Source organism: Ciconia boyciana, chromosome 16 (assembly GCF_034638445.1).
Source record: "Ciconia boyciana chromosome 16, ASM3463844v1, whole genome shotgun sequence".
Taxonomy (NCBI): Eukaryota; Metazoa; Chordata; class Aves; order Ciconiiformes; family Ciconiidae; genus Ciconia; species Ciconia boyciana.
In genome coordinates, this window is record NC_132949.1 from 14,809,580 (window position 1) to 14,828,213 (window position 18,634).

At 72.5% G+C, this 18,634-nt stretch overlaps 2 protein-coding genes and 2 long non-coding RNA genes across 4 annotated transcripts; 1 reads left to right on the top strand and 3 right to left on the bottom strand.

Moving 5' to 3' along the window:
- Nucleotides 1–265: 265 nt before the first annotated feature.
- LOC140660424 (uncharacterized) lies at nt 266–1,881 on the bottom strand. The gene is made up of 4 exons (XR_012045404.1): nt 1,740–1,881; nt 1,080–1,280; nt 584–671; nt 266–305 (listed from the first exon to the last, which is right to left on the bottom strand). It is a non-coding gene; the product is annotated as an uncharacterized lncRNA (long non-coding RNA).
- Nucleotides 1,882–2,271: 390 nt separating this feature from the next.
- LOC140660505 (uncharacterized) lies at nt 2,272–4,532 on the bottom strand. The gene is made up of 5 exons (XR_012045420.1): nt 4,516–4,532; nt 4,228–4,276; nt 3,787–3,964; nt 2,762–2,888; nt 2,272–2,368 (listed from the first exon to the last, which is right to left on the bottom strand). It is a non-coding gene; the product is annotated as an uncharacterized lncRNA (long non-coding RNA).
- Nucleotides 4,533–5,022: 490 nt separating this feature from the next.
- Nucleotides 5,023–11,204, bottom strand: LOC140660566 (autophagy-related protein 2 homolog A-like). The gene is made up of 8 exons (XM_072881544.1): nt 10,994–11,204; nt 10,678–10,897; nt 9,367–9,477; nt 8,752–8,854; nt 7,907–8,024; nt 7,399–7,495; nt 5,626–5,734; nt 5,023–5,158 (listed from the first exon to the last, which is right to left on the bottom strand). Exons 1-8 carry the CDS (start codon nt 11,162–11,164, stop codon nt 5,023–5,025), a joined length of 1,065 nt encoding a protein of 354 aa, XP_072737645.1. The 5' UTR covers nt 11,165–11,204.
- A 2,615-nt stretch (nt 11,205–13,819) lies between these two features.
- On the top strand, nt 13,820–16,905 carry ARL2 (ARF like GTPase 2). Its single transcript, XM_072880992.1, has 5 exons — nt 13,820–13,923; nt 14,307–14,417; nt 15,634–15,796; nt 16,464–16,544; nt 16,647–16,905. The coding sequence occupies exons 1-5, from the start codon at nt 13,859–13,861 to the stop codon at nt 16,779–16,781; spliced, it is 555 nt and encodes a 184-aa protein (XP_072737093.1). The 5' UTR covers nt 13,820–13,858; the 3' UTR covers nt 16,782–16,905.
- Nucleotides 16,906–18,634: the final 1,729 nt, after the last annotated feature.

Here is an 18,634-nt window from a genome sequence, read left to right on the forward strand (position 1 = left end):
CCCCCCAACACCCCCAGGGACCCACACAACCCCACCACGACCCCCCACACCTTCCAGCCCCCCCCCAAATCTACAGGGACCCCCAAAGAGAAAACAAAAACCCCCAAAAACATGTAAAATAAGAAGAAAGAGAAAAAGAAACAAAGATTCGGGGGGGGGGGGCACAAGGACAGAGAGGGGGTGCGTGACAAGGGGGGACACGGGGTGACCCCACCTCGTGGCTCTCATAGATGCTGCGCCGGGCAGAAAAGGGGGTGGGGGGTCCGGGGGGCCCCTGAGGGGGGTTGGGCACCGTCACCTCCAGCCTGTGGGACCCAGGTGTCCGGCTTGGCTCACGGGGACCGAGGCGTCCGGGGAGACCCCCCCCCAGGATCCCAGCAGCCACGTAACCCCCCTCCCCAAAATGGGGACCCAGGAGTACCCCAGGGACCCAGAGGTGCCCCCCCAGGGGACCCAAGTGTGTGGGTGCCCCCCCAGGGGACCCCAGTGTGCCCCAAGGGCCCAGGCGTGACCCCCGGACTCATTCATGCCCACCCTGACCCCCCAGCACCCACTCGTGCCCCCCCTGACCCCCCAGGCTCACGTGGGCAGGCAGCGGGTGCCACCGAGGCCAGGGCCGGGCTCCACGCGCAGGCAGGGGATGGTCCCCATGTCCTCGGCCTCGTAGACAACTGGGGGGACGGGGGGACGGGGGGCTGTCACAGCTGTGTCCCCCCAAGCCCCCCCGGGTCCCTGCACGTCACCCCACGTCCCTCCCGTGTCACCCACCCAGGAAGGGGACACAGGTCCCCCCCCACATCCCGCTCCCCAGGTGGTCACAGGCTTGGTCCCCCCATGTCGTTCCCCCACCCTGTGTCACCCAGGACATGGGTGCAGGCCCGCACCCCCCCGTGTCCCCCCCGTGTCCCCGAGGAGGCAGATGCAAGGCTGACCCCCCCCACGTCCCCCCATGTCACCCAGGACTTGGCCACAAGCCCGTACCCCCCCTGTGCCCCCCCACATCACCCAGGGGGTGGCCACAGACCCGACCCCCCGTGTCCCCCCGGGGATGGGTGCCACCTCGGCCCCCCGTGGCTCACCCAGCAGGTGGGTGCAGACCAGCACCCCCCCCGCGTCCCCCTGCCGCGGGGCCCCCCCAGCTCCAGCCGGAGGCTCTCGGGGCGCAGGTGGGGGGGGGGTCCCCGGGCCGGGGGGGGGCGCAGGTCCACCCGGGGCAGCCGCAGCCGTAGCACCGCCCCCGGCGCCGCCCACCGCACGCTGGGCCACGCCCACTGCGTCTCCTGAGGGGCGGGGCCACATCAGGACTTGCCCTCAAATAGGACACGCCCCCCCCATGGGAATCCCCGCGCCCCCCAGGCAAACCCCGCCCATGGCCACCCCAGCTCCTCCTTGTCTTAAGCCCCGCCCCAGAGCAGGCTCCACCCTCACCTAAGCCCCACCCCCACACTGACAGTGCCCCACCCCCTGGCAAGTCCCACCCCCCAGGACATCAGCATAAGCCCTGCTCCCAGTCCAGGCCCCACCCCTTGGAACAAGCCCCACCCCCAGCCTAAGCCCCACCTCTCAGTCTAAGCCCCACCCCCAGATCAAACACCTTTACCTACTTGAAACTCCACCCCTACCCAACCTCCACCCCTCATGCAAGCCCCTCCCCTGAAGCCCCACCCTTCCTTCAAGCCCCACCCCCACCTCCCAAGCCCCGCCCCTGGGCAGCTTCACCCCTCAGTGCCCCCACCTACCTTGCTGGGGGGCGTGTCCCGCTCAGGGGCGTGGCTGGGGGCGGGGCCACTCAGGCAGGCGAGGGCGGGGCCGAGGCGCTCGATCAGCCCCAGGTCCAGGTCGCTCTCGAAGGGGCTCAGCTCCAGGGACAGCTCCCGGGGCGGGGGGCCTGGGGGCCGACCGGGCTCAGGGGGGCCTGGGGGCCCTGGGGGTTGGGGGAGCGAACTGGGCATCGCGGGGGCCTGGGGGGTCGCGGTGCCCTGGAGGGGTCTGAGGGGGGTCAGGGGGCCCCTGGGGTGAGGAGACCTCAGGGGGGAATCTGGAGTCAGGGGATTTGAGGGGGGGGGGGTCCTGGGGGTACAAAATAATTGGGGGCTGGGGGGTACGTAAGAGGCTTCTGGGGAATCAAGTGGGTTGGGGTCCTTGGGGGTGGGCTGGGGACCCCCTCCACTCCCCTGCTCCCGGGGCCCTCCCCGCTCCCACAGGGGTGTTGGGGCCCCCCCGGGCCGTGTGGGGGGGGCATTGGGGCCCCCCTCCCCACTCACCTGTGCCGGGGGTCCCCAGGGCCGGGGGGCCGGGGGCCGTAGCGCAGGCGCAGGCAGGGCTGGGCCGGGGGGGGGCCGGCCGCCGCCGCCGGGAACCGCAGCACCTGGGGGCGGGGTTAGGGGCGGGGCTGCAGGTGGCCCCACCCCCAAGCTTGAAGCACAGCCCTAGGGGGGTGAGCTCCCAATAGCTCCTCCCGGTCGTCGAGGCCACGCCCCTCACCTGGCCCCACCCCCACCAGGAGCCCCACCCCCTGCAGGGCAGCACCTCCCTCTCCCCAGCTAAAGCCACGCCCCCACCACGACTCCACCCCTTTGTGTTTTGATCCCCACCCCTCCCCACCCCAGCCCCACCCACCACCAGGCCCCACCCCACCTCAACTCAGGCCCCACCCACCCTGGCCAAACTCCACCCACACCCTGGTCCCACCCGCTTGCGGGCATTCAGGCTCCCCCACCGGCCCCGCCCCTTCAGCCCCGCCCCTCCAGGCCCCGCCCACCTGCAGGCGGTGCGGCTCCGCCCCCGGCAGCTCCTCCAGCAGCTCCAGGCGGGCGAGCGAGAGCTGCCCCAGGGGCCCCCCCGGCCCCCCCCGCCCCAGCCCCGCCTGCGCCCCCCCCGCCGACAGCCTGTGGGCGGGGCCGGGGCGGGGTCAGCGGGGCGGGGCCGCGGGGGGGCGGGGTCACGGCATGCAAGGGGAGATGGGGGACATGCGGGATGGGGGGCACAGGGGACAAGGAGGGGGGACAGGGTGGGGGGACGTGGGGGACACGGTGCAAGGGGACGTGCGGGATGGGGGCACAGGGGACAAGGAGGGGGACAAAGACGGGGACACAGCGCAAGGGGAGATGGGGGACACGCGGGATGGCGAGGGCACAAGAGGTGGAGGGGACAAGGAGGGGACGAGGAGGGGGACAAGGAGGGGACAAGGAGGGGACACATTGCGAAGGGACGTGGGGACACGCGGGATGGGGTGGGGGGACAGAGGGGACGTGGGGTGATGCGGGGACAACAAGGTAACAGGGGACACGGATCGGACAAGTGGGGGACGTGGTGGGGACAGGGCATGGGGGGCCAGGGGACACGGGGAACATGGAGGGACGGGGGGATACAGGGGACATGGGGGGACAGGATAAGGGGGGCATGGGGGACAGGATGTGGGAGAGATGTGGGGTGACATGGGGACACGATGTGGGGAGACACGAGGGGTGCAGGACAGATGTGGGGGACACAGGGCCACAGTGACAATGCAGGTGGCAGAGAAGAGAGGGACACGGGGGGGCACGGCAGGAACACGGGGACAGATTGGGGGACAAGATATGGGGGGGGACACAGGGATGACACGGGGACGCGGGGGGACGCGGGGGACGCGGGGGACGCGGGGGGACGCGGTGTGGGGGACGCGGGGACGTGAGAGGGCACAGAAGGACGTGGGGGACACGGGGGAAAAGACAGGGGACACAATGCGGGGGGACGCGGGGGTCACAGTGAAGGACATGGGGGACATGGGGGGGGTGGGGCACGTACCTGAGGTGGGGGATGGGCAGGGCGTGGCCCCAGGTGGGGTGGGCGTGGCCGCCGGAGGGCACCCCCCACACGTGGTCATAGGAGCCCCGGGGGGGCCACCCCTCCTGGGGCAGCGCCGCCGTCACCGTCCCCAGCGTCACCCGCACCCGCGCCCCCCCACGCCAGGGGGGGCCCCGCCCTGGGGACAGCGTCAGCGCCGGGGGGACCCAGGCATCCGGGGACCCCAATTGCCCCCCCCCCAAGGGACCCAGGTATCGGGGGACACCCCCCAAACCCCCAGAGAGGACTCAGGCATCCGGGGACACCCCCCACGCCCAAGGGGGACCTGGGCATCACGGGACCCCCGCTCCCCACGCCCTCCACCCCAGGGGGACCCAGGTGTCGGGGTGCCCCCCGAAACCTCCCCACCCCCACCCCCCTCGAGGACCCCCCAGCACTTACCGGGCGGGGCAGAGCGGTGGGGGGAGGGGGGCCGGCGCCGGGGGCTGCCCTGGGGGGGGAGCACAGGGCGGTGGGGGGTCAATGTTGCCCCCCACGAGAGAGCACCCCAAACCCCAATGTCACCCCTCCCACAGCCCCCATGTCCCTCCCCAGTGCCCCCCATTCCTGCAGCCCCCACTGTCGTCGTCCCCCGATATCCCCCCACTCCCAGGACCCCTCAATGCCCCCCCTCACTGCTCCCCACCCCCAGGACCCCCAGTTCCCCTCCCCAGGGCCCCCACCACTCACCGCAGGGCTGAGGGGGGCTGGCGGGGGGTCTCCCCGGGGGGCCATGCTGTCACTCCCCAGCGACCCCGTCATGGAGTAGAAGAGCTCTGGGGCGGGGGAGAAGGTGTGAGGACCCCACAGACCCCCCATTAGCCCCCCGAGTACCGCTGCCCCCGCACAGCCCCCAATACCTCCCCAGCCCCCCAGCCCCCATGGCCCCCCCAGAGCCCCCACTGCCCCCCAATACCTCCCCAGCCCCCCAGAGAGCCCCCCAATACCTCCCCCAGAGCACCCACAGCCCCCCATCCCCCAATGCCCCCCAGGCACCCATAGTCCCCCCACGGCCCCTTCACCCACCCTGGAGCACCCATGCCCCACCCCCAAGCCCCCAATGGTCCCCCAGAACACCCACATCCCCCCAGCCCCCAAATCACTCAAAGGCTCCCCCAGAGCACCCCAAAGTACATGACGGCCCCCACAACCCCCCCAGCCCACTCCCAAGCACCCACAGCCGCCCCCCCCGGGGCCTCACCCGAGTCGGGGTCCTCGCTGGGGGCTCTGGGGTCCCCCCCGCAGGCAGCGGCTCAGCTCCCGCTCGATCACCTGCAGGTCCTGGGGGCCCAGGGGGCGGCTGCGGCTCCGCCCCGCGGGGGGGGCCCCGGCTCTGCGGGCCCCAGGCGTTTGGGTGGGGGGGCCACACCCCGGACACCCCCCCCCAAGGGACCCAGGCGTTCTGGGGGGGGCCACACACCTCCAACACCCCCCCAAGGGATCCAGGCAGCCGGGGGGGGCCCACACACCCCCCAACACCCTCCCCCCAACGGACCCAGGCATTTTGGGGGCCCCCAAGTGACCCAGGCGTTCAGGGGGACCACCCCCCGCATACTCCCCCCCCGGGGACCCAGAGCATCCGGAGGGGACGGCCACCCCTCTCCCAGAGGGCCCAGGTGTCTGGGTGGGTCCAAGCACCCCCAACCCCCTCCCCCAAGAACCCAGACATCGGGGGGCACCCTCGACCCCCCCAGGGACCCAGGTGTCCAGGAACAACCACCCCCACCCACCCCAAGGAGCCAGACATCCGGGTGACACCCCCACCCCCCATGGGGACCCAGGCGTCCGGGTGCCCCCCACCCCGGTGGCCACTCACCGGGGGGCTGAGGGCCCCAGCAGCCCCCGCAGGGTCCCCAGCAGCAGGGGGGCAGCAGCAGATGCAGGGCCCCCACCTTCCCCTCCACATCCACCTGCACCCCCAAAGCAGTCAGCACCCCTAAACCCCGCACCCCCAACCCCCGCACCCACAAACCCCACAGAGCCCCCCAGCACCCCAAACCCCCTGCACCCCCAAACCCCACAGAGCCCCCCAGCACCCCAAACCCCCGCACCCACAAACCCCACAGAGCCCCCCAGCACCCCCAAACCCCCTGCACCCACAAATCCCAGAGCCCCCCCAGCACCCATAAACCCCACAGAGCCCCCCAGCACCCCAAACCCCCGCACCCACAAACCCCACAGAGCCCCCAGCACCCACAAACCCGAGCCCCCCAGCACCCATAAACCCCCCAGCATCCCCAAACCCCACAGAGCCCCCCGCACCCACAAACCCCACAGAGCCCCCCAGCACCCCCAAACCCCCTGCACCCACAAACCCCACAGAGCCCCCCAGCACCCCCAAACCCCCCACACCCACAAATCCCACAGAGCCCCCCAGCACCCCCAAACCCCCTGCACCCACAAACCCCACAGAGCCCCCCCCCAGCACCCCCAAACCCCCACACCCACAAATCCCACAGAGCCCCCCAGCACCCCCAAACCCCCTGCACCCACAAATCCCAGAGCCCCCCAGCACCCCCAAACCCCACAGAGCCCCCCAGCACCCCCAAACCCCCCGCACCCACAAACCCCACAGAGCCCCCCCCGCACCCACAAACCCCACAGAGCCCCCAGCACCCCCAAACCCCCTGCACCCACAAACCCCACAGAGCCCCCCCAGCACCCCCAAACCCCCCACACCCACAAATCCCACAGAGCCCCCAGCACCCCCAAACCCCCTGCACCCCCAAACCCCACAGAGCCCCCCAGCACCCCCAAACCCCCCGCACCCACAAATCCCACAGAGCCCCCCAGCACCCCCAAACCCCCTGCACCCACAAATCCCAGAGCCCCCCCAGCACCCATAAACCCCACAGAGCCCCCAGCACCCCCAAACCCCCGCACCCACAAACCCCACAGAGCCCCCCAGCACCCACAAACCCGAGCCCCCCAGCACCCATAAACCCCCTGCCCCCCAGCACCCATAAACCCCCCAGCATCCCCAAACCCCACAGAGCCCCCAGCACCCACAAACCCCACAGAGCCCCCCAGCACCCCCAAACCCCCCTGCACCCTCAGCACTCCTCTGGCCCCCCCAGGACCCCGCACTGGGGGCACCCAAGAAACACCCACCCCATGTCAGCATCCCCTGTCCCCCCAGGGCCCAGGGTGCCCCCAAACCCCGCCACCCCTCACAGGTGCCCCCAGCACCCATGGGTACCCCCAAGCTCTCTAGGTACCCATCAGGCCCCCCCCAGCACCCATAAGTGCCCCCAATCCCTATAGGTGCCCCCCAGCACCTCTCGCTGCCCCCAACACCCCTAGGTGCCCCCACCCCATAGGTGCTCCCCAGCACCCTCGGGTGCCCCAAGAGAGCCCCAGAACCCCCTCGGCACCCACAGACGCCCCCACCACCCCCAGAGCACCCATAGCTGCCCCGCTCCACACCCCCGAGACCCCAGCCCTCATGGGTGCCCCCCAGCACCTCCCCCAACACCCACAGGTGCCCCCAAAACGCCCCGATCGCCCCTCTGAAGCCCCACGCGCGCTCCCCAGCGCCCTCGGGTGCCCCCGCAGCACCCATGGGTGCACTGCCCGTGGGTCCCGGCAGCGCCTCGTTCTGCTTCAGCGGCAGGGAAAGCCGGGGGGGCCCGGGGCTGAGCCCCACGTGCGCGGGGGGGGGTGCGTCCTCCTGGGGGGGGCACGGGAGGACGTGGGGTGACACCCGCGGGGAGGGGGGACACAGGGGTGACACCGGGGTGGGGGACGCAAGGGCGACACTGGGGTGGGGGACGCAGGCGGTGACACCGGGGTGGGGACGCAAGAGGCGACACCGGGGTGGGGGGACGCAGGGGACCAGGGACTGAGGCCCCACATGCGTGGGGTGGGGGACGCATCTTCCTGGGGGAGGGGAGAGGGGACAAGGGTGACGCTGTCGGGGGGGACGACACTGCGGGGGTGACACTGGGGGACGCTGTGGGGACAGCGGGGGGGGGACACACGACACCGGGGGGTGCAGGCGCCCTGATTTTGCTCACACAGAGACAGCAAGCGACACGTGGCACACAAGGGGGGGGCACCCTGGGGACACAGGGACGCGTACCAGGGGACAGCGGGGTGGCAGCTCCTGGCAGAAGAGCCCCAGGTCGCAGAACCGCAGCCCCTTGTGCAGCACGGCGGGGGGGCCCATGTCCGGCCCCCCCTCGTCCTGGTACTCCACCCTGGGGGGGCAGACGTTTGGGTGCCCGTCCTCACCCCCCCCCCCCCCCATGCCACCCACCTGGGCCCCCCGGACGCCTGGGTCCCCACCCAGAGACCCCCCCCAGATGCCTGGGTGTTGTGTCCCCCCAACACAGGGCCCTGCCCCAGAGCCCCCCCCCCACCTGGGTCCCCCATCCTTACACCCCCCGATGCCTGGGTCCCCTCCACCCCCCACCCATCCGCCAGGCTCCCCCCACCTTCTCTCTGGACCCCTGGGTCCCCCCTGACACCCCCAGACCCCTGGGCCCCCCCCCCTCCCCAGACCCCTGCCCCCTCCCATCCCTTCCCTGGACTCCTGGGTCCCCCAGACCCCTGGGTCACCCCCAACACAACCCTGGGCCCCCACCCCTTCCCGGGACACCTGGGTGTCCCCCCCAGACCCCTGGGTCACCCCCGACACCTCCCCGGACCCCCCACCCCTCCCCAGACCCCTGGGTCCCCCCCAGACCCCTACCCCCCCTTCCCCAGACACCTGGGTCCCCCTGGGCCCCCCCTCCCCAGACCCCTGGGTCCCCCCAAATCCCCCCTTCCCCGGATGCCTGGGTCCCTCCAGCCCCCTGGGCCCCCTCCCCAGCCCCTGGGTCCCCACCCTGACACCCCCCGGTCCCCAGGCTCCTCCCCCCCCTCCCCAGACACCTGGGTCCCCCGCGCCCCTACCCCGGCCCCCCATGTCCCCCCCCGTCCCACCTGGGCAGGCGCAGCTCGAGGGCGGCCCCGGGCTGGGCCCCGGCCGGGGGCAGCTCCAGGCGCAGCACCGTGTCCTCCAGCACCACCCGCAGCCGCCGCAGCACTGGGGGGGGGGGAAACTGAGGCACGACCCCCCCCAAACACCGAGAGCAGAGCGAGACCCCCCTGCCCTGGCTGCCCGGGTCCCCCCAGGGTGTTTGTGTCCCGTCCCCCCCCCACGAAACACCCAGCTCCCCCCGGATGCCTGGGTCCCCCCCTGTGGACCCCAGACCTCCCCCCCCGACACCTCAGCCCCCCCAGACACCTGGGTCCCCCCAATTCCCCCCCAGACACATGGGTCCCTGGCCCCCTCCCCGGCCATGTGGGTCCCCCAGCTGCCCCCAAACTCCCAGCTCCCCCCAGATGCCTGGGTGTCCCCCCCCAACACCTTGGGGCCCCCCAGATGCCTGGGTCCCCCAGTTGCCCCCCAGACCCTCAGCTCCCCCCCCAATGCCTGGCTGTCTCACAGACACCCCCCAACACCTTGCCCCCCCCAGTTTCCCCCCAACCCCCCAGCTCCCCTGGACTCCTGGGTCCCCCATTCCCCCCAGACCCCAGCTCCCCCGTGCCCCCCACCTGCGTCGATGGTGAGGGCCAGCGCCTCCAGCCCCTCCAGGGGCAGCTCCGGGGGCTCCCGGCCCGGCTCCGGCCGCCCTGTGGGGGAACCCGGCCCGGCCCCCCGCTGCCCTGCAGGACAGGGGGGAATGGGGCCAGGCCGGAGGGGACGGACACGGGGACAGGGGGACACATGGCAGGGGTGTGGGGACATGGGGACACCCGCTGGGGGGGGACAGAGCGAGGGGCACGAAGGGACATGGGGGCGAAATATGGGGGGGCAGGGGGACGTGGGGACACGCAGCAAAAGCGGGGTGAGGGGACACAGGGACCTGGGGACACGCAGGGGGGTGGGCAGGGGCACTGGGGACATGGGGGGGGGACATGGGCCGAGTGGGTGACAGGGGACCCCAGGGTGGCTGTGACAGGGGACCCGGGGACCTTGGAGGGGGTGACAGGGCCCCATGGAGGTGACAAGGGACACCAGCAGTGTGTGACACAGACCCAGGGGAGTGACAGCGACCTCGAGGGGTGACAAGAACCCGATGATGTCGTGGGGGGGTGACAGGGACTTGAGAGAGTGACGGGGACCCAGACAAGTGACAAAGGACACCAGCACTGTGTGACACAGACCCAGACCGCAACAGCGGCCCCGCTGGGGTGCAACAGGACACAGGTGACCCCCGAGGAGCGTGACAATGACCCATGGCGGTGACAAGGCACCAGGAGTGGAGCAAGGTGTGACAGGGACCCAGCGGGAGCGAGAGGTGACAAGGGACACCGGAGAGGGTGACGGGGACTTGGGAGGGCTGTGACAGGGGACCCAGGGGGGTGTGACAGGGAACAAGGGACAGCAGAGGGGGTGACAAGGAGCTGACAAGGGATCCCAGGAGTCTGTGACAGGGCCCTGGGGACCCCGAGGGGGGGGTGACAGGGCCTGGGGGGCGACAAGGGACTCCGGGAGTCTGTGACAGGGTCCCAGGGACCCCAACGGGGGTGACAGGGCCTGGGGGGGGGGGGAAGGGGGCGACAAGGGACCCCAGGAGTCTGTGACAGGGACTCGGGGGGACAACCGGGCCCCGGGGACGCCGAGGAGAGGTGACAGGGCCTGGGGGGGGGACACGGGACACACAAGGGATCCCCGGAGTCTGTGACAGGGCCCTGGGGACCCCGAGGGGGGGTGACAGGGCCTGGGGGGGTGGCGACAAGGGACCCCGGGAGTCTGTGACAGGGACTCGGGGGGATGACAGGGCCTCAGGGACCCCGAGGGGGGGTGACAGGGCCTGGGGGGGGGGGACACGGGACACACAGGGGACCCCGGGAGTCTGCGACAGGGCCCCGGGGGGATGACCGGGCCCCGGGGACTCCGGGGGAGGGGGGTGGGTGACCGGGGCCACTCACGGGGGCTCAGGGCCAGCCGCAGCCCGGTGACGTGCAGGCGGCAGGCCCGGCTGCCCAGCGCGGCCCAGGGCACGGTGACGGTGACGGCGCCCAGGCAGCCCTCCCGCAGCTCCAGCGGCGCCCCCGCCCCGGCCAGCACCTCATCCACCGCCTGGGGGGAGAACCGGGGCCGGGCCTCAGCGTCCCCCGCCGCGGGGACACACCGGAGACACCGCCACCCAGCCAGCCAGCCGCGGCCGGGCCTCACCGCGGCGCGCAGGCGGAGGTCGCGCAGGGCTCCGGTACCGCCGCGGAGGTCGAGGCTGAGCTGCTCCAGCCGCAGCCGTTCCTCCAGGAAGGGGCCGAGCGATCGCTCCAGCGCGTAGCGGGCGGCCCGCGCCTTCAGCGCCTCCGGCCACCCCGCCGCCCACCGCCGCATCCCGCCCCGCCGCCGCCGCACCCGCCCGCGGCGCCGCTCCCGCCGGTACTGGCCACGCCCCGTCGCTTCCGGTCCCGCCCCGCCGCTTCCGGTCCCGCCCCGCCGCGCTCCATTGGCCGAGGGGAAAGGCGACGGGGCGGATTGGGGGAGGACGCGTCCCGCCCTCCCCCCCGCAGTACGCGTGCGCTCCGGCCGTTCGGTGTGCGCGTGCGCAGCGGGGCGCCTACCCGGCGTGCGCATGCGCAGTGCGCGCTCTGGAGGACGGCGGCGGCTGGGCTCGCCGGGGCGGCGTTGCCCCGGCGACGGAGCGGAAGTGACGAAGGCGGAAGTGCCCGTGGGACCGGAAGTAGTCGCGGGGACAGTGGCAGCGGCGATGGCGGCGGGCTCGGGCCTCGCCGGCCCCCGCGGAGACCCCCCCCCCATGACGACCCCCCCTCCCCCCCCGAGGGGACCCCTCAGGACCCCCCAAAGGGACCCCCGGGGAACCGGGGGAGGAGCTGGGGCTTTGGGGGGGGCCCTGGGGGGCGGAGGCGGGGGTTGGGGGGCACTTGGGGGGCAGAGATGGGACTCGGGGGCAGGTCTGGGGATTGGGGTGCGCCGGGGCTTGGGGGTCTCTGAAGGGGCTGGGCTGGGGGGGCAGGTTTGGGGGGCAGAGCTGGGGGGGGAAGCCCCAGCACTTGGGGGCTGATCTGGGCCGGGGGCGGGGGGAGAGCTGGGGGCTGGGGACACTTGGGGGCAGAGCCAGGACTGTGGGGGAGCACGGGGGGTGGGGCAGGACCCCCCTATGCAGTACCACCCCCGTGTGTGTGTCCCCTCCCCCACCCCGGGGGCCCCCCCGCATCGTCTCCCCCCCCAGTGTCACTCTGGGGGGGACAATAAATGACATCTCTGGCAAGCGACCCCCGTGTCCCCCCTGTGCCCACACCCCTGGGTCCCCCCCATGCCGGGGTCCGTCCCCCCCCCATGGCGCTCGGACGCTCGTTCCGTGATGCAGCTTCGTTTAATGGCACTTGGCGGGTCCGGGGGGGGACCCCGGCATGGGGGGGACCCCGGCGTCTGGGGGCCCCGGGCATCTGGGGGGGACCCAGGAGTTTGGGGGGACCCCGGTGGGGGGGTCAGTAGCGGGAGAGGCGGCACATGTCGCAGCGGCAGGCGCGGGCCGAGACTGTCTGCAGGCGGCGGCGGGTGCCCCGGGGGCACTGGAGGGTGACCCGCACCTGGGGGAGGGGCGGGGGAGGGGAGGGGCGGGGCGGGCAGGGGGGCGGTGCCCGGCCACACCCTTCGCCCACCCCCCCTCCCCCCCGCGGCACCCGCCCTCGCGCACCCGCGCCCTCGCACCCGCGCCCTCGCGCGCGTCGGACGCCCTCACGCGTCACGGGCGGCACCCGCCCCTCCCGCGTCCTCGCCCACCCCCTCGCACCCACACCGCGCCCTCGCGCGCCCGCCGCCGCGCCCTCGCGCCCGTCGTCCGCCCTCACACGCAGCGCCCACGCCCTCCCCACCCTCGCTCACCCACCCACGCCCTCGCGCGCATCGCCCGCCCTCACGCGCGGCTCCCGCGCCCTCCCCCGCCCCCTCGCTCGCGCCCGCTCCTCGCGCCCCCGCCCGCGCCCTCCCCCGCCCTCGCTCACCCCCACCCACGCCCACCTTGTGCGCGCGGGCGATGGTGCAGCAGCGGGCGGGGGAGGTGCGGGGGTGGCGGCTGGCGGCCAGGACGGCGGGGGGAGGGGAAGGCGCTGGACTCGCAGTGCCCCACGCAGGCGGCCACAGCCCCCCCCCGGCACCCCCCGGCGCCCGGCCCCACCTGCACCCCTGCGGGCACCGTCACCCCCGCCCCCCCCCCCGCCGGTGGGGGGTGGGGGGGGGGGCCGGGGGAGGGGGGGCCCGGACGCCTGGGTCCCTTGGAGGGGGGCACCCAGATAGCAGGGTCCTTTGGGGGGGCACCCAAAAGCTTGGGTCCCTATGGGGGAGGGGGCACCCAGATCCCGGGGGTGAGGGGAGGGGGCCCGGATCCCTGGGTCCTTTGGGGGCACCCAAAACCCTGGGTCCCTATGGGGAGGGGGCACCCAGATGCTGGGGTGCCAGGGGAGGGGGCCCGGATCCCTGGGTCCTTTGGGGGGCACCCAAAACCCTGGGTCCCTATGGGGGAGGGCACCCAGATGCTGGGGTGCCAGGGGAGGGGGCCCGGATCCCTGGGTCCTTTGGGGGGGGCACCCAAAACCTTGGGTCCCTACGGGAGGGGGCACCCAGATCCCGGGGGGGCGAGGAGGGTGAGCCTGGACGCCTGGGGCTTTTGAGGGGGGCACCCAAAACCCTGGGTCCCTTGGAGGGGGTGGGGGAGGGGGCCCCGGTGCTTACACTGGAGGCGGCAGGTGGGGCGGGGCCGTCCGGCAGGGCCGGGGGCAGCAGCAGCAGCGGGAGGAGGAGGCGGAGGGCGGCCATGGCGGGGGTGGGCACGCGGGGGTGTCGTGTCCCCCCCCCGGGCCACCGGGGTCCGCCCCCCTCCCCGCCCCGGGCCACCCCGCCCCCCCCGCCCCGGAGTCCTCCTCCTCCTCTCCAGGGGGCGCTGAGCGCTGCCGGCGCACACCCGGAAGTGAGCGGCGAGAGCGGGGCGGCGCGGGAGCGCGGGCCAATGGGCGGCGGGGGCGGGGCCGCGAGCGGGGGCGGGGCCGGACGGCGGCGCGCGCGGCGGCCATGGGGCTGCTGACGATCCTGAAGAAGATGCGGGAGAAGGAGCGCGAGCTGCGGCTGCTCGTGCTGTAGGCGGGGCCTGGAGGGGTGGGGCCTGGAGGGGCGGGGCCTGGAGGGGCGGGGCCTGGCGGGGGCTGGGAGCGGGGGCGGGGAGCGGGGGCTGCGGCGGGGACCAAGGGGAGGGGCGGGCGCGCAGAATGGGTGGGGGCGGGGCTAACACGGGGGCGGGGCCATGGAGGGGGCGGGGCCAAAGGGCGAGGGGCGGGATGCTGGTTGGGGGCGCGGCCAATCGCCGGGGGTGGGGCTGGGTGTGAAGGGGCGGGGCCAAGCAGCAAGGTGGGGGCGAGGTGGCTGGGGCACAGGGGTGGGCAAGGGGCGGGGCCAAGCCTGAGGGCGGGGGCGGGTGGGTGGGGCGGGTGGGCGTGGCCTCAGCGCCCCGCCCCCTCGCCAGGGGCCTGGACAACGCGGGGAAGACGACGCTGCTGAAGAGGTTCAACGGGGAGGACGTGACCACCATCTCCCCCACCCTCGGCTTCAACATCAAGACCCTCGAGCACCGCGGGTGAGCGGGGCCGTGGCGGCCACGGCGGGCACGCGGGTGGGGGGCTCGGTGCTCACGGGGGTGGCCACAGTGGTCATGGTGGTCGTGGCGGCGGTCACTTTGGTCGTGGTGGCGGCCATGTTGATCACGGTGGTGGTATTGTAGCTCACGATGGTGGCCGCCTTGGTCATGGTGGTGGGGGTGATGGTGGTCTTGCTCATGGTGGTGGCCACGGTGGTGATGGCGGGCTTGTTGGTCATGGCGGCGGCCATGGGGGCCACGATGGTGGCAGTGACAGCGGTCTTGCTGCTCACGATGGTGGCCACATTGGCCGTGGTGGTGGTCACGGTGGTGGTGTTGCGCTTGGTGGCCATGATGGCACCAGCGGTGGTGGTCTTTTTGCTTGTGGTGAGCCCATTGGTCATGGTGGTGATGGTGGTCTTGTCGCTCATGATGGTGGCCACATTGGCTATGGTGCAGGTGGTGGTGATGGCGGTCTGGTTCATGGTTGTGGCCACAATGGTCACGGTGGACATGGTCATGGTAGTCTTGCTGCTCATGGTGGAACAGTGACCGTGACAGTTGCCGTGACAACACCCATGTTGCTGGCCGTCTTACCCATGACAGTGGCCCATGAAGTTGGCCGCGTTGGCAGCCGTGATGGTGTCCGTGTTGGTGGCCATGTTGGTTGTGACAGTGGCTCATGAACGTGGCCATGTTGCTGGCCGTGTTGACAATCATGATGGCAGTGATGTTGCCATCCATGTTGGCAACCGTGACCGTAGCCATGCTGATGGCCGTGTTGGTGGCCACGTTGGCTGTGACAGTGGTCCATGGAGGTGGCCGTATTGGCAGCCATGATGGTGGTCATATTGGCAGCCATGACAGTGGCCATGATGATGGCCTTGTTGGCGGCCATGTTTGCAACCATGACAGCTGCCATGTTGGAAACCGTGACGCTGGCCATGTTGGCCGTGACAGTGGCACATGAAGGTGGCCATGTTGGCAGCCATGTTGGCGGCCAGGTTGGCAGCCATGATGGCAGCGATGTTGCCGTCCATGTTGGCAACCATGACAGCCGCCATGTTGGAAACCATGACGCTGGCCATGTTGGTTGTGACAGTGGCACATGAAGGTGGCCATGTTGGCAGCCATGTTGGCGGTCATGTTGGCAGCCATGATGGTGGCCGCGTTGGCAGTGACAGAGGCCTGTGAAGGTGGCCATGTTGGCCCCCAGGTTCAAGCTGAACGTCTGGGACGTGGGCGGGCAGAGCTCCCTGCGCTCCTACTGGCGCAACTACTTCGAGAGCACCGACGGCCTCGTCTGGGTGGTCGACAGCGGCGACCGGCAGCGCCTCGAGCTCTGCGGCCGCGAGCTGCGCGGGCTCCTGCGCGAGGAGGTGACGGGGCGGTGGGGACGGGGACGTGGGGCGTGGCGGGGACCTGGGGGACACGGGGGACAGGGGGACACGGGAGTGGTGGGGACGTGGGGGTCATGGGGGACGTGGTGGTCACGGGGGTGTGATGGGGACATGGGGGCCGTGGGAATGGGGACACGGGGGCATGATGGGGACATGGGGGTCACGGGGGACGTGGGGACAGGGAGATGGGGCTGTGGTGGGGACGTGGGGGCCATGGAGGACGTGGGGATGGGGACACAGGGGTGTGGTGGGGACGTGGGGGCCATGGAGGATGTGGGGACAGGGAGATGGGGCTGTGGTGGGGACATGGGGGTCACATGGAGGACGTGGGGATGGGGACACAGGGGTGTGGTGGGGACGTGGGGGTCACGGGGGACGTGGGGACAGGGAGATGGGGCTGTGGTGGGGATGTGGGGGTCACAGGGGACGTGGGGATGGGGACACGTCAGTGTGATGGGGACAGGGGGGTCACAATGGTCAGGGGGACCTGGTGGGGTTGGGGACACGGGGTTGTGACGGGGACACGGGAGTCACAGGGGACACGGGAGCGCGGTGGGGACATGGGGACAGGACACGGGGTGTGCTGGGGACATGGGGGGGTCATGGAGGGGGGGGGGAGGTGACACCGACGCTGCCCTGTCCCCAGCGCCTGGCCGGGGCCACCCTCCTCGTCTTCGCCAACAAGCAGGACCTGCCCGGGGCTCTCCCGGCCAGCGCCATCCGCGAGGTGCGCCGGACCCCCGGGACCCCCCCGGACGCCGGGGTCCCCTGGGAGATGTGGGGGTGTCTCAGCCCCCCCACGGACACCCGTGTCCCTGTCCCGTTGCAGGCCCTGGAGCTGGACGCCATCCGAAGCCACCACTGGTGCATCCAGGGCTGCTCGGCCTTCACCGGCCACAACCTCCTGGCCGGCATGGACTGGCTGCTGGACGACATCGCCAGCCGCCTCTGCCCCGCCGACTGACCCCCCCCGGACCCCCGGATCCCCCACCGGACCCCCCCCCGCCGGCCGGGATGGGGTTGGCGAGGGGGGGGGGGGTTGGGGGTGATGAGCCCCCTTCTCGTGCCAATAAAGATGGTGGTCGACAGCACCGTGGGGCTGGGGGGGGGAGACACCCGGCACCCCCCAAAACGGGCCTGGGGACCCCCCAAAGGGGCTCCCTGGGGGGCCCTGGGGTGGTCCAGGGGGGTCTGGGGGCAGTGGGGGGGGCAGGGGGTAGCTCGGCGCGGGGGAACTGGGGACAATTTTGGGGTCTCCGGAGCAGTTTTGGGGGCATTTAGGGGCAGTTTTGGGGTCCCTGGGGCAGTTCCAGGGGTGGAGCCTCGGGGGCGGAGCCATGGGGAAATAATTCCCTTTGGGGGCGTGGTTTCTGCGAGGGGGCGTGGCCATGAGGCGGGGGGGTCCTGATGCCCCACCCACCCCCGGCTCGTTTCCAAGACAACCCGGGGACACCACCCCCCACCCCCGCCCCCAGAGGGGACCCGGCATCCGGGACCCCCAGAAGGACTCGGCCCCAGTGTGGGGGTCTCGGTGCTTTATTTGGGGTCCCCGGGGCGGGGGGGGAACTGGGGGCTCAGGGCAGGGCCCCCGGGGGTCCCTGAAGGCGGGGGGGCGGCAGAGGCCCTTCCTCATCCTCACCGGCACCGGCCTCACCCCACACGGTCACCTGTGGGGACACGGGGCCCACACGGGGTCACCCCCCCCACGGGGTCAACCCCCCCCGGGGCCCCATAAGGTCGCCCCCAGGGTCACCCCTACCCCCCTTAAGCCCTCCCTAATGTCACCCCCCGGGTCACCCCCCATAAGTTCCCCCCCATTACGTCCCCCATAGTGTCACCCCCACAGATTCACCCCATAATGCCACCCCCCAGGTCCCCCCTTAAGCCCCCTAGTGTCACCCCCACCGGGTCACCCCCCATAGGCGCCCCATAAGCATAGCCCCCCATACAGCCCCCCATTAAGCCCCCATAGTGTCACCCCATAATGCCCCCCAGGTCCCTCCCTTAACCCCCCACTGTCACCTCCCCCATAAGGTCCCCCCGTGGGTCCCCCATAATGTCACCCCCCCATCAGGTCACCCCTCCTCATGGATCCCCCCATAGGGTCACCCCCCCAGTTTTATCCCCCATAGTGTCACCCCCCATAGGGCCCCCGTTAAGCCCCCCATTGTCACCCCCCCCAGGGTCACCCCTCCCATGGCCCCCCCCAGCCCCCTCCAGCCCCCCCACTCACCGGGGTCCCGGGGGGCAGTCCCGGGGGCTCCCCCAGCACCCGCTGCAGCACCTCGGCCACGCGCCGGCTCAGCGTCACCCGCTCCAGCGCCACCGCCTGCGCCTGCGCCCGGACGCCTGGGTCCCCCGAACTCCTGGGGCCCCCCGAACCCCTGCCCCCCCCCGGGTCCCCCCAACCCACGGGTTCCCCCCAAACCCCTGGGTCCGTGTGTCCCCCCCGACACCTGGGTCCCCTCAGCGCCTAGGTCCCCTTTCCTGGACGCCTGGGGCCCCCCGAAATCCTGGCCCCCCCCCAAAGCCTGGGGCCCCCCCAAGCCCCTGGGTGCCCCCCAGGGCCGGGTCCCCCCAATGCCGGGGTCCCTCACCCGCCCGCGCAGTCGCTCCTCCAGGAGGCGGTTGAGCCGCTGGGAGTTGGCGTAGTCGTCCTGGAGCCTGCGGGGACGCCCGACTGGGGGAACTGGGAGCACTGGGAGGGCATGCTGGGGGGACTGGGAGCCCTGGAGAGAGGCACTGGGAGCACTGGGAGGGCATGCTGGGGGGACTGGGAGCACTGGGAGCCCTGGAGAGGGGCACTGGGAGGTCTGG

Excerpts from the sequence above, each read along its gene's own strand:
- LOC140660566 (XM_072881544.1), bottom strand. The coding sequence starts at position 11,164 with ATGCGGCGGTGGGCGGCGGGGTGGCCGGAGGCGCTGAAGGCGCGGGCC. Across the intron at positions 10,898-10,993 it reads ACCTCCGCCTGCGCGCCGCG|GCGGTGGATGAGGTGCTGGC; the intron begins GTGAGGCCCGGC and ends TTCTCCCCCCAG. Across the intron at positions 5,735-7,398 it reads GGCGCTGCCGGGACCCACGG|TGGATGTGGAGGGGAAGGTG; the intron begins GCAGTGCACCCA and ends TGGGGGTGCAGG.
- ARL2 (XM_072880992.1), top strand. The coding sequence starts at position 13,859 with ATGGGGCTGCTGACGATCCTGAAGAAGATGCGGGAGAAGGAGCGCGAG. Across the intron at positions 15,797-16,463 it reads GCGGGCTCCTGCGCGAGGAG|CGCCTGGCCGGGGCCACCCT; the intron begins GTGACGGGGCGG and ends CCCTGTCCCCAG. Across the intron at positions 16,545-16,646 it reads CGGCCAGCGCCATCCGCGAG|GCCCTGGAGCTGGACGCCAT; the intron begins GTGCGCCGGACC and ends GTCCCGTTGCAG.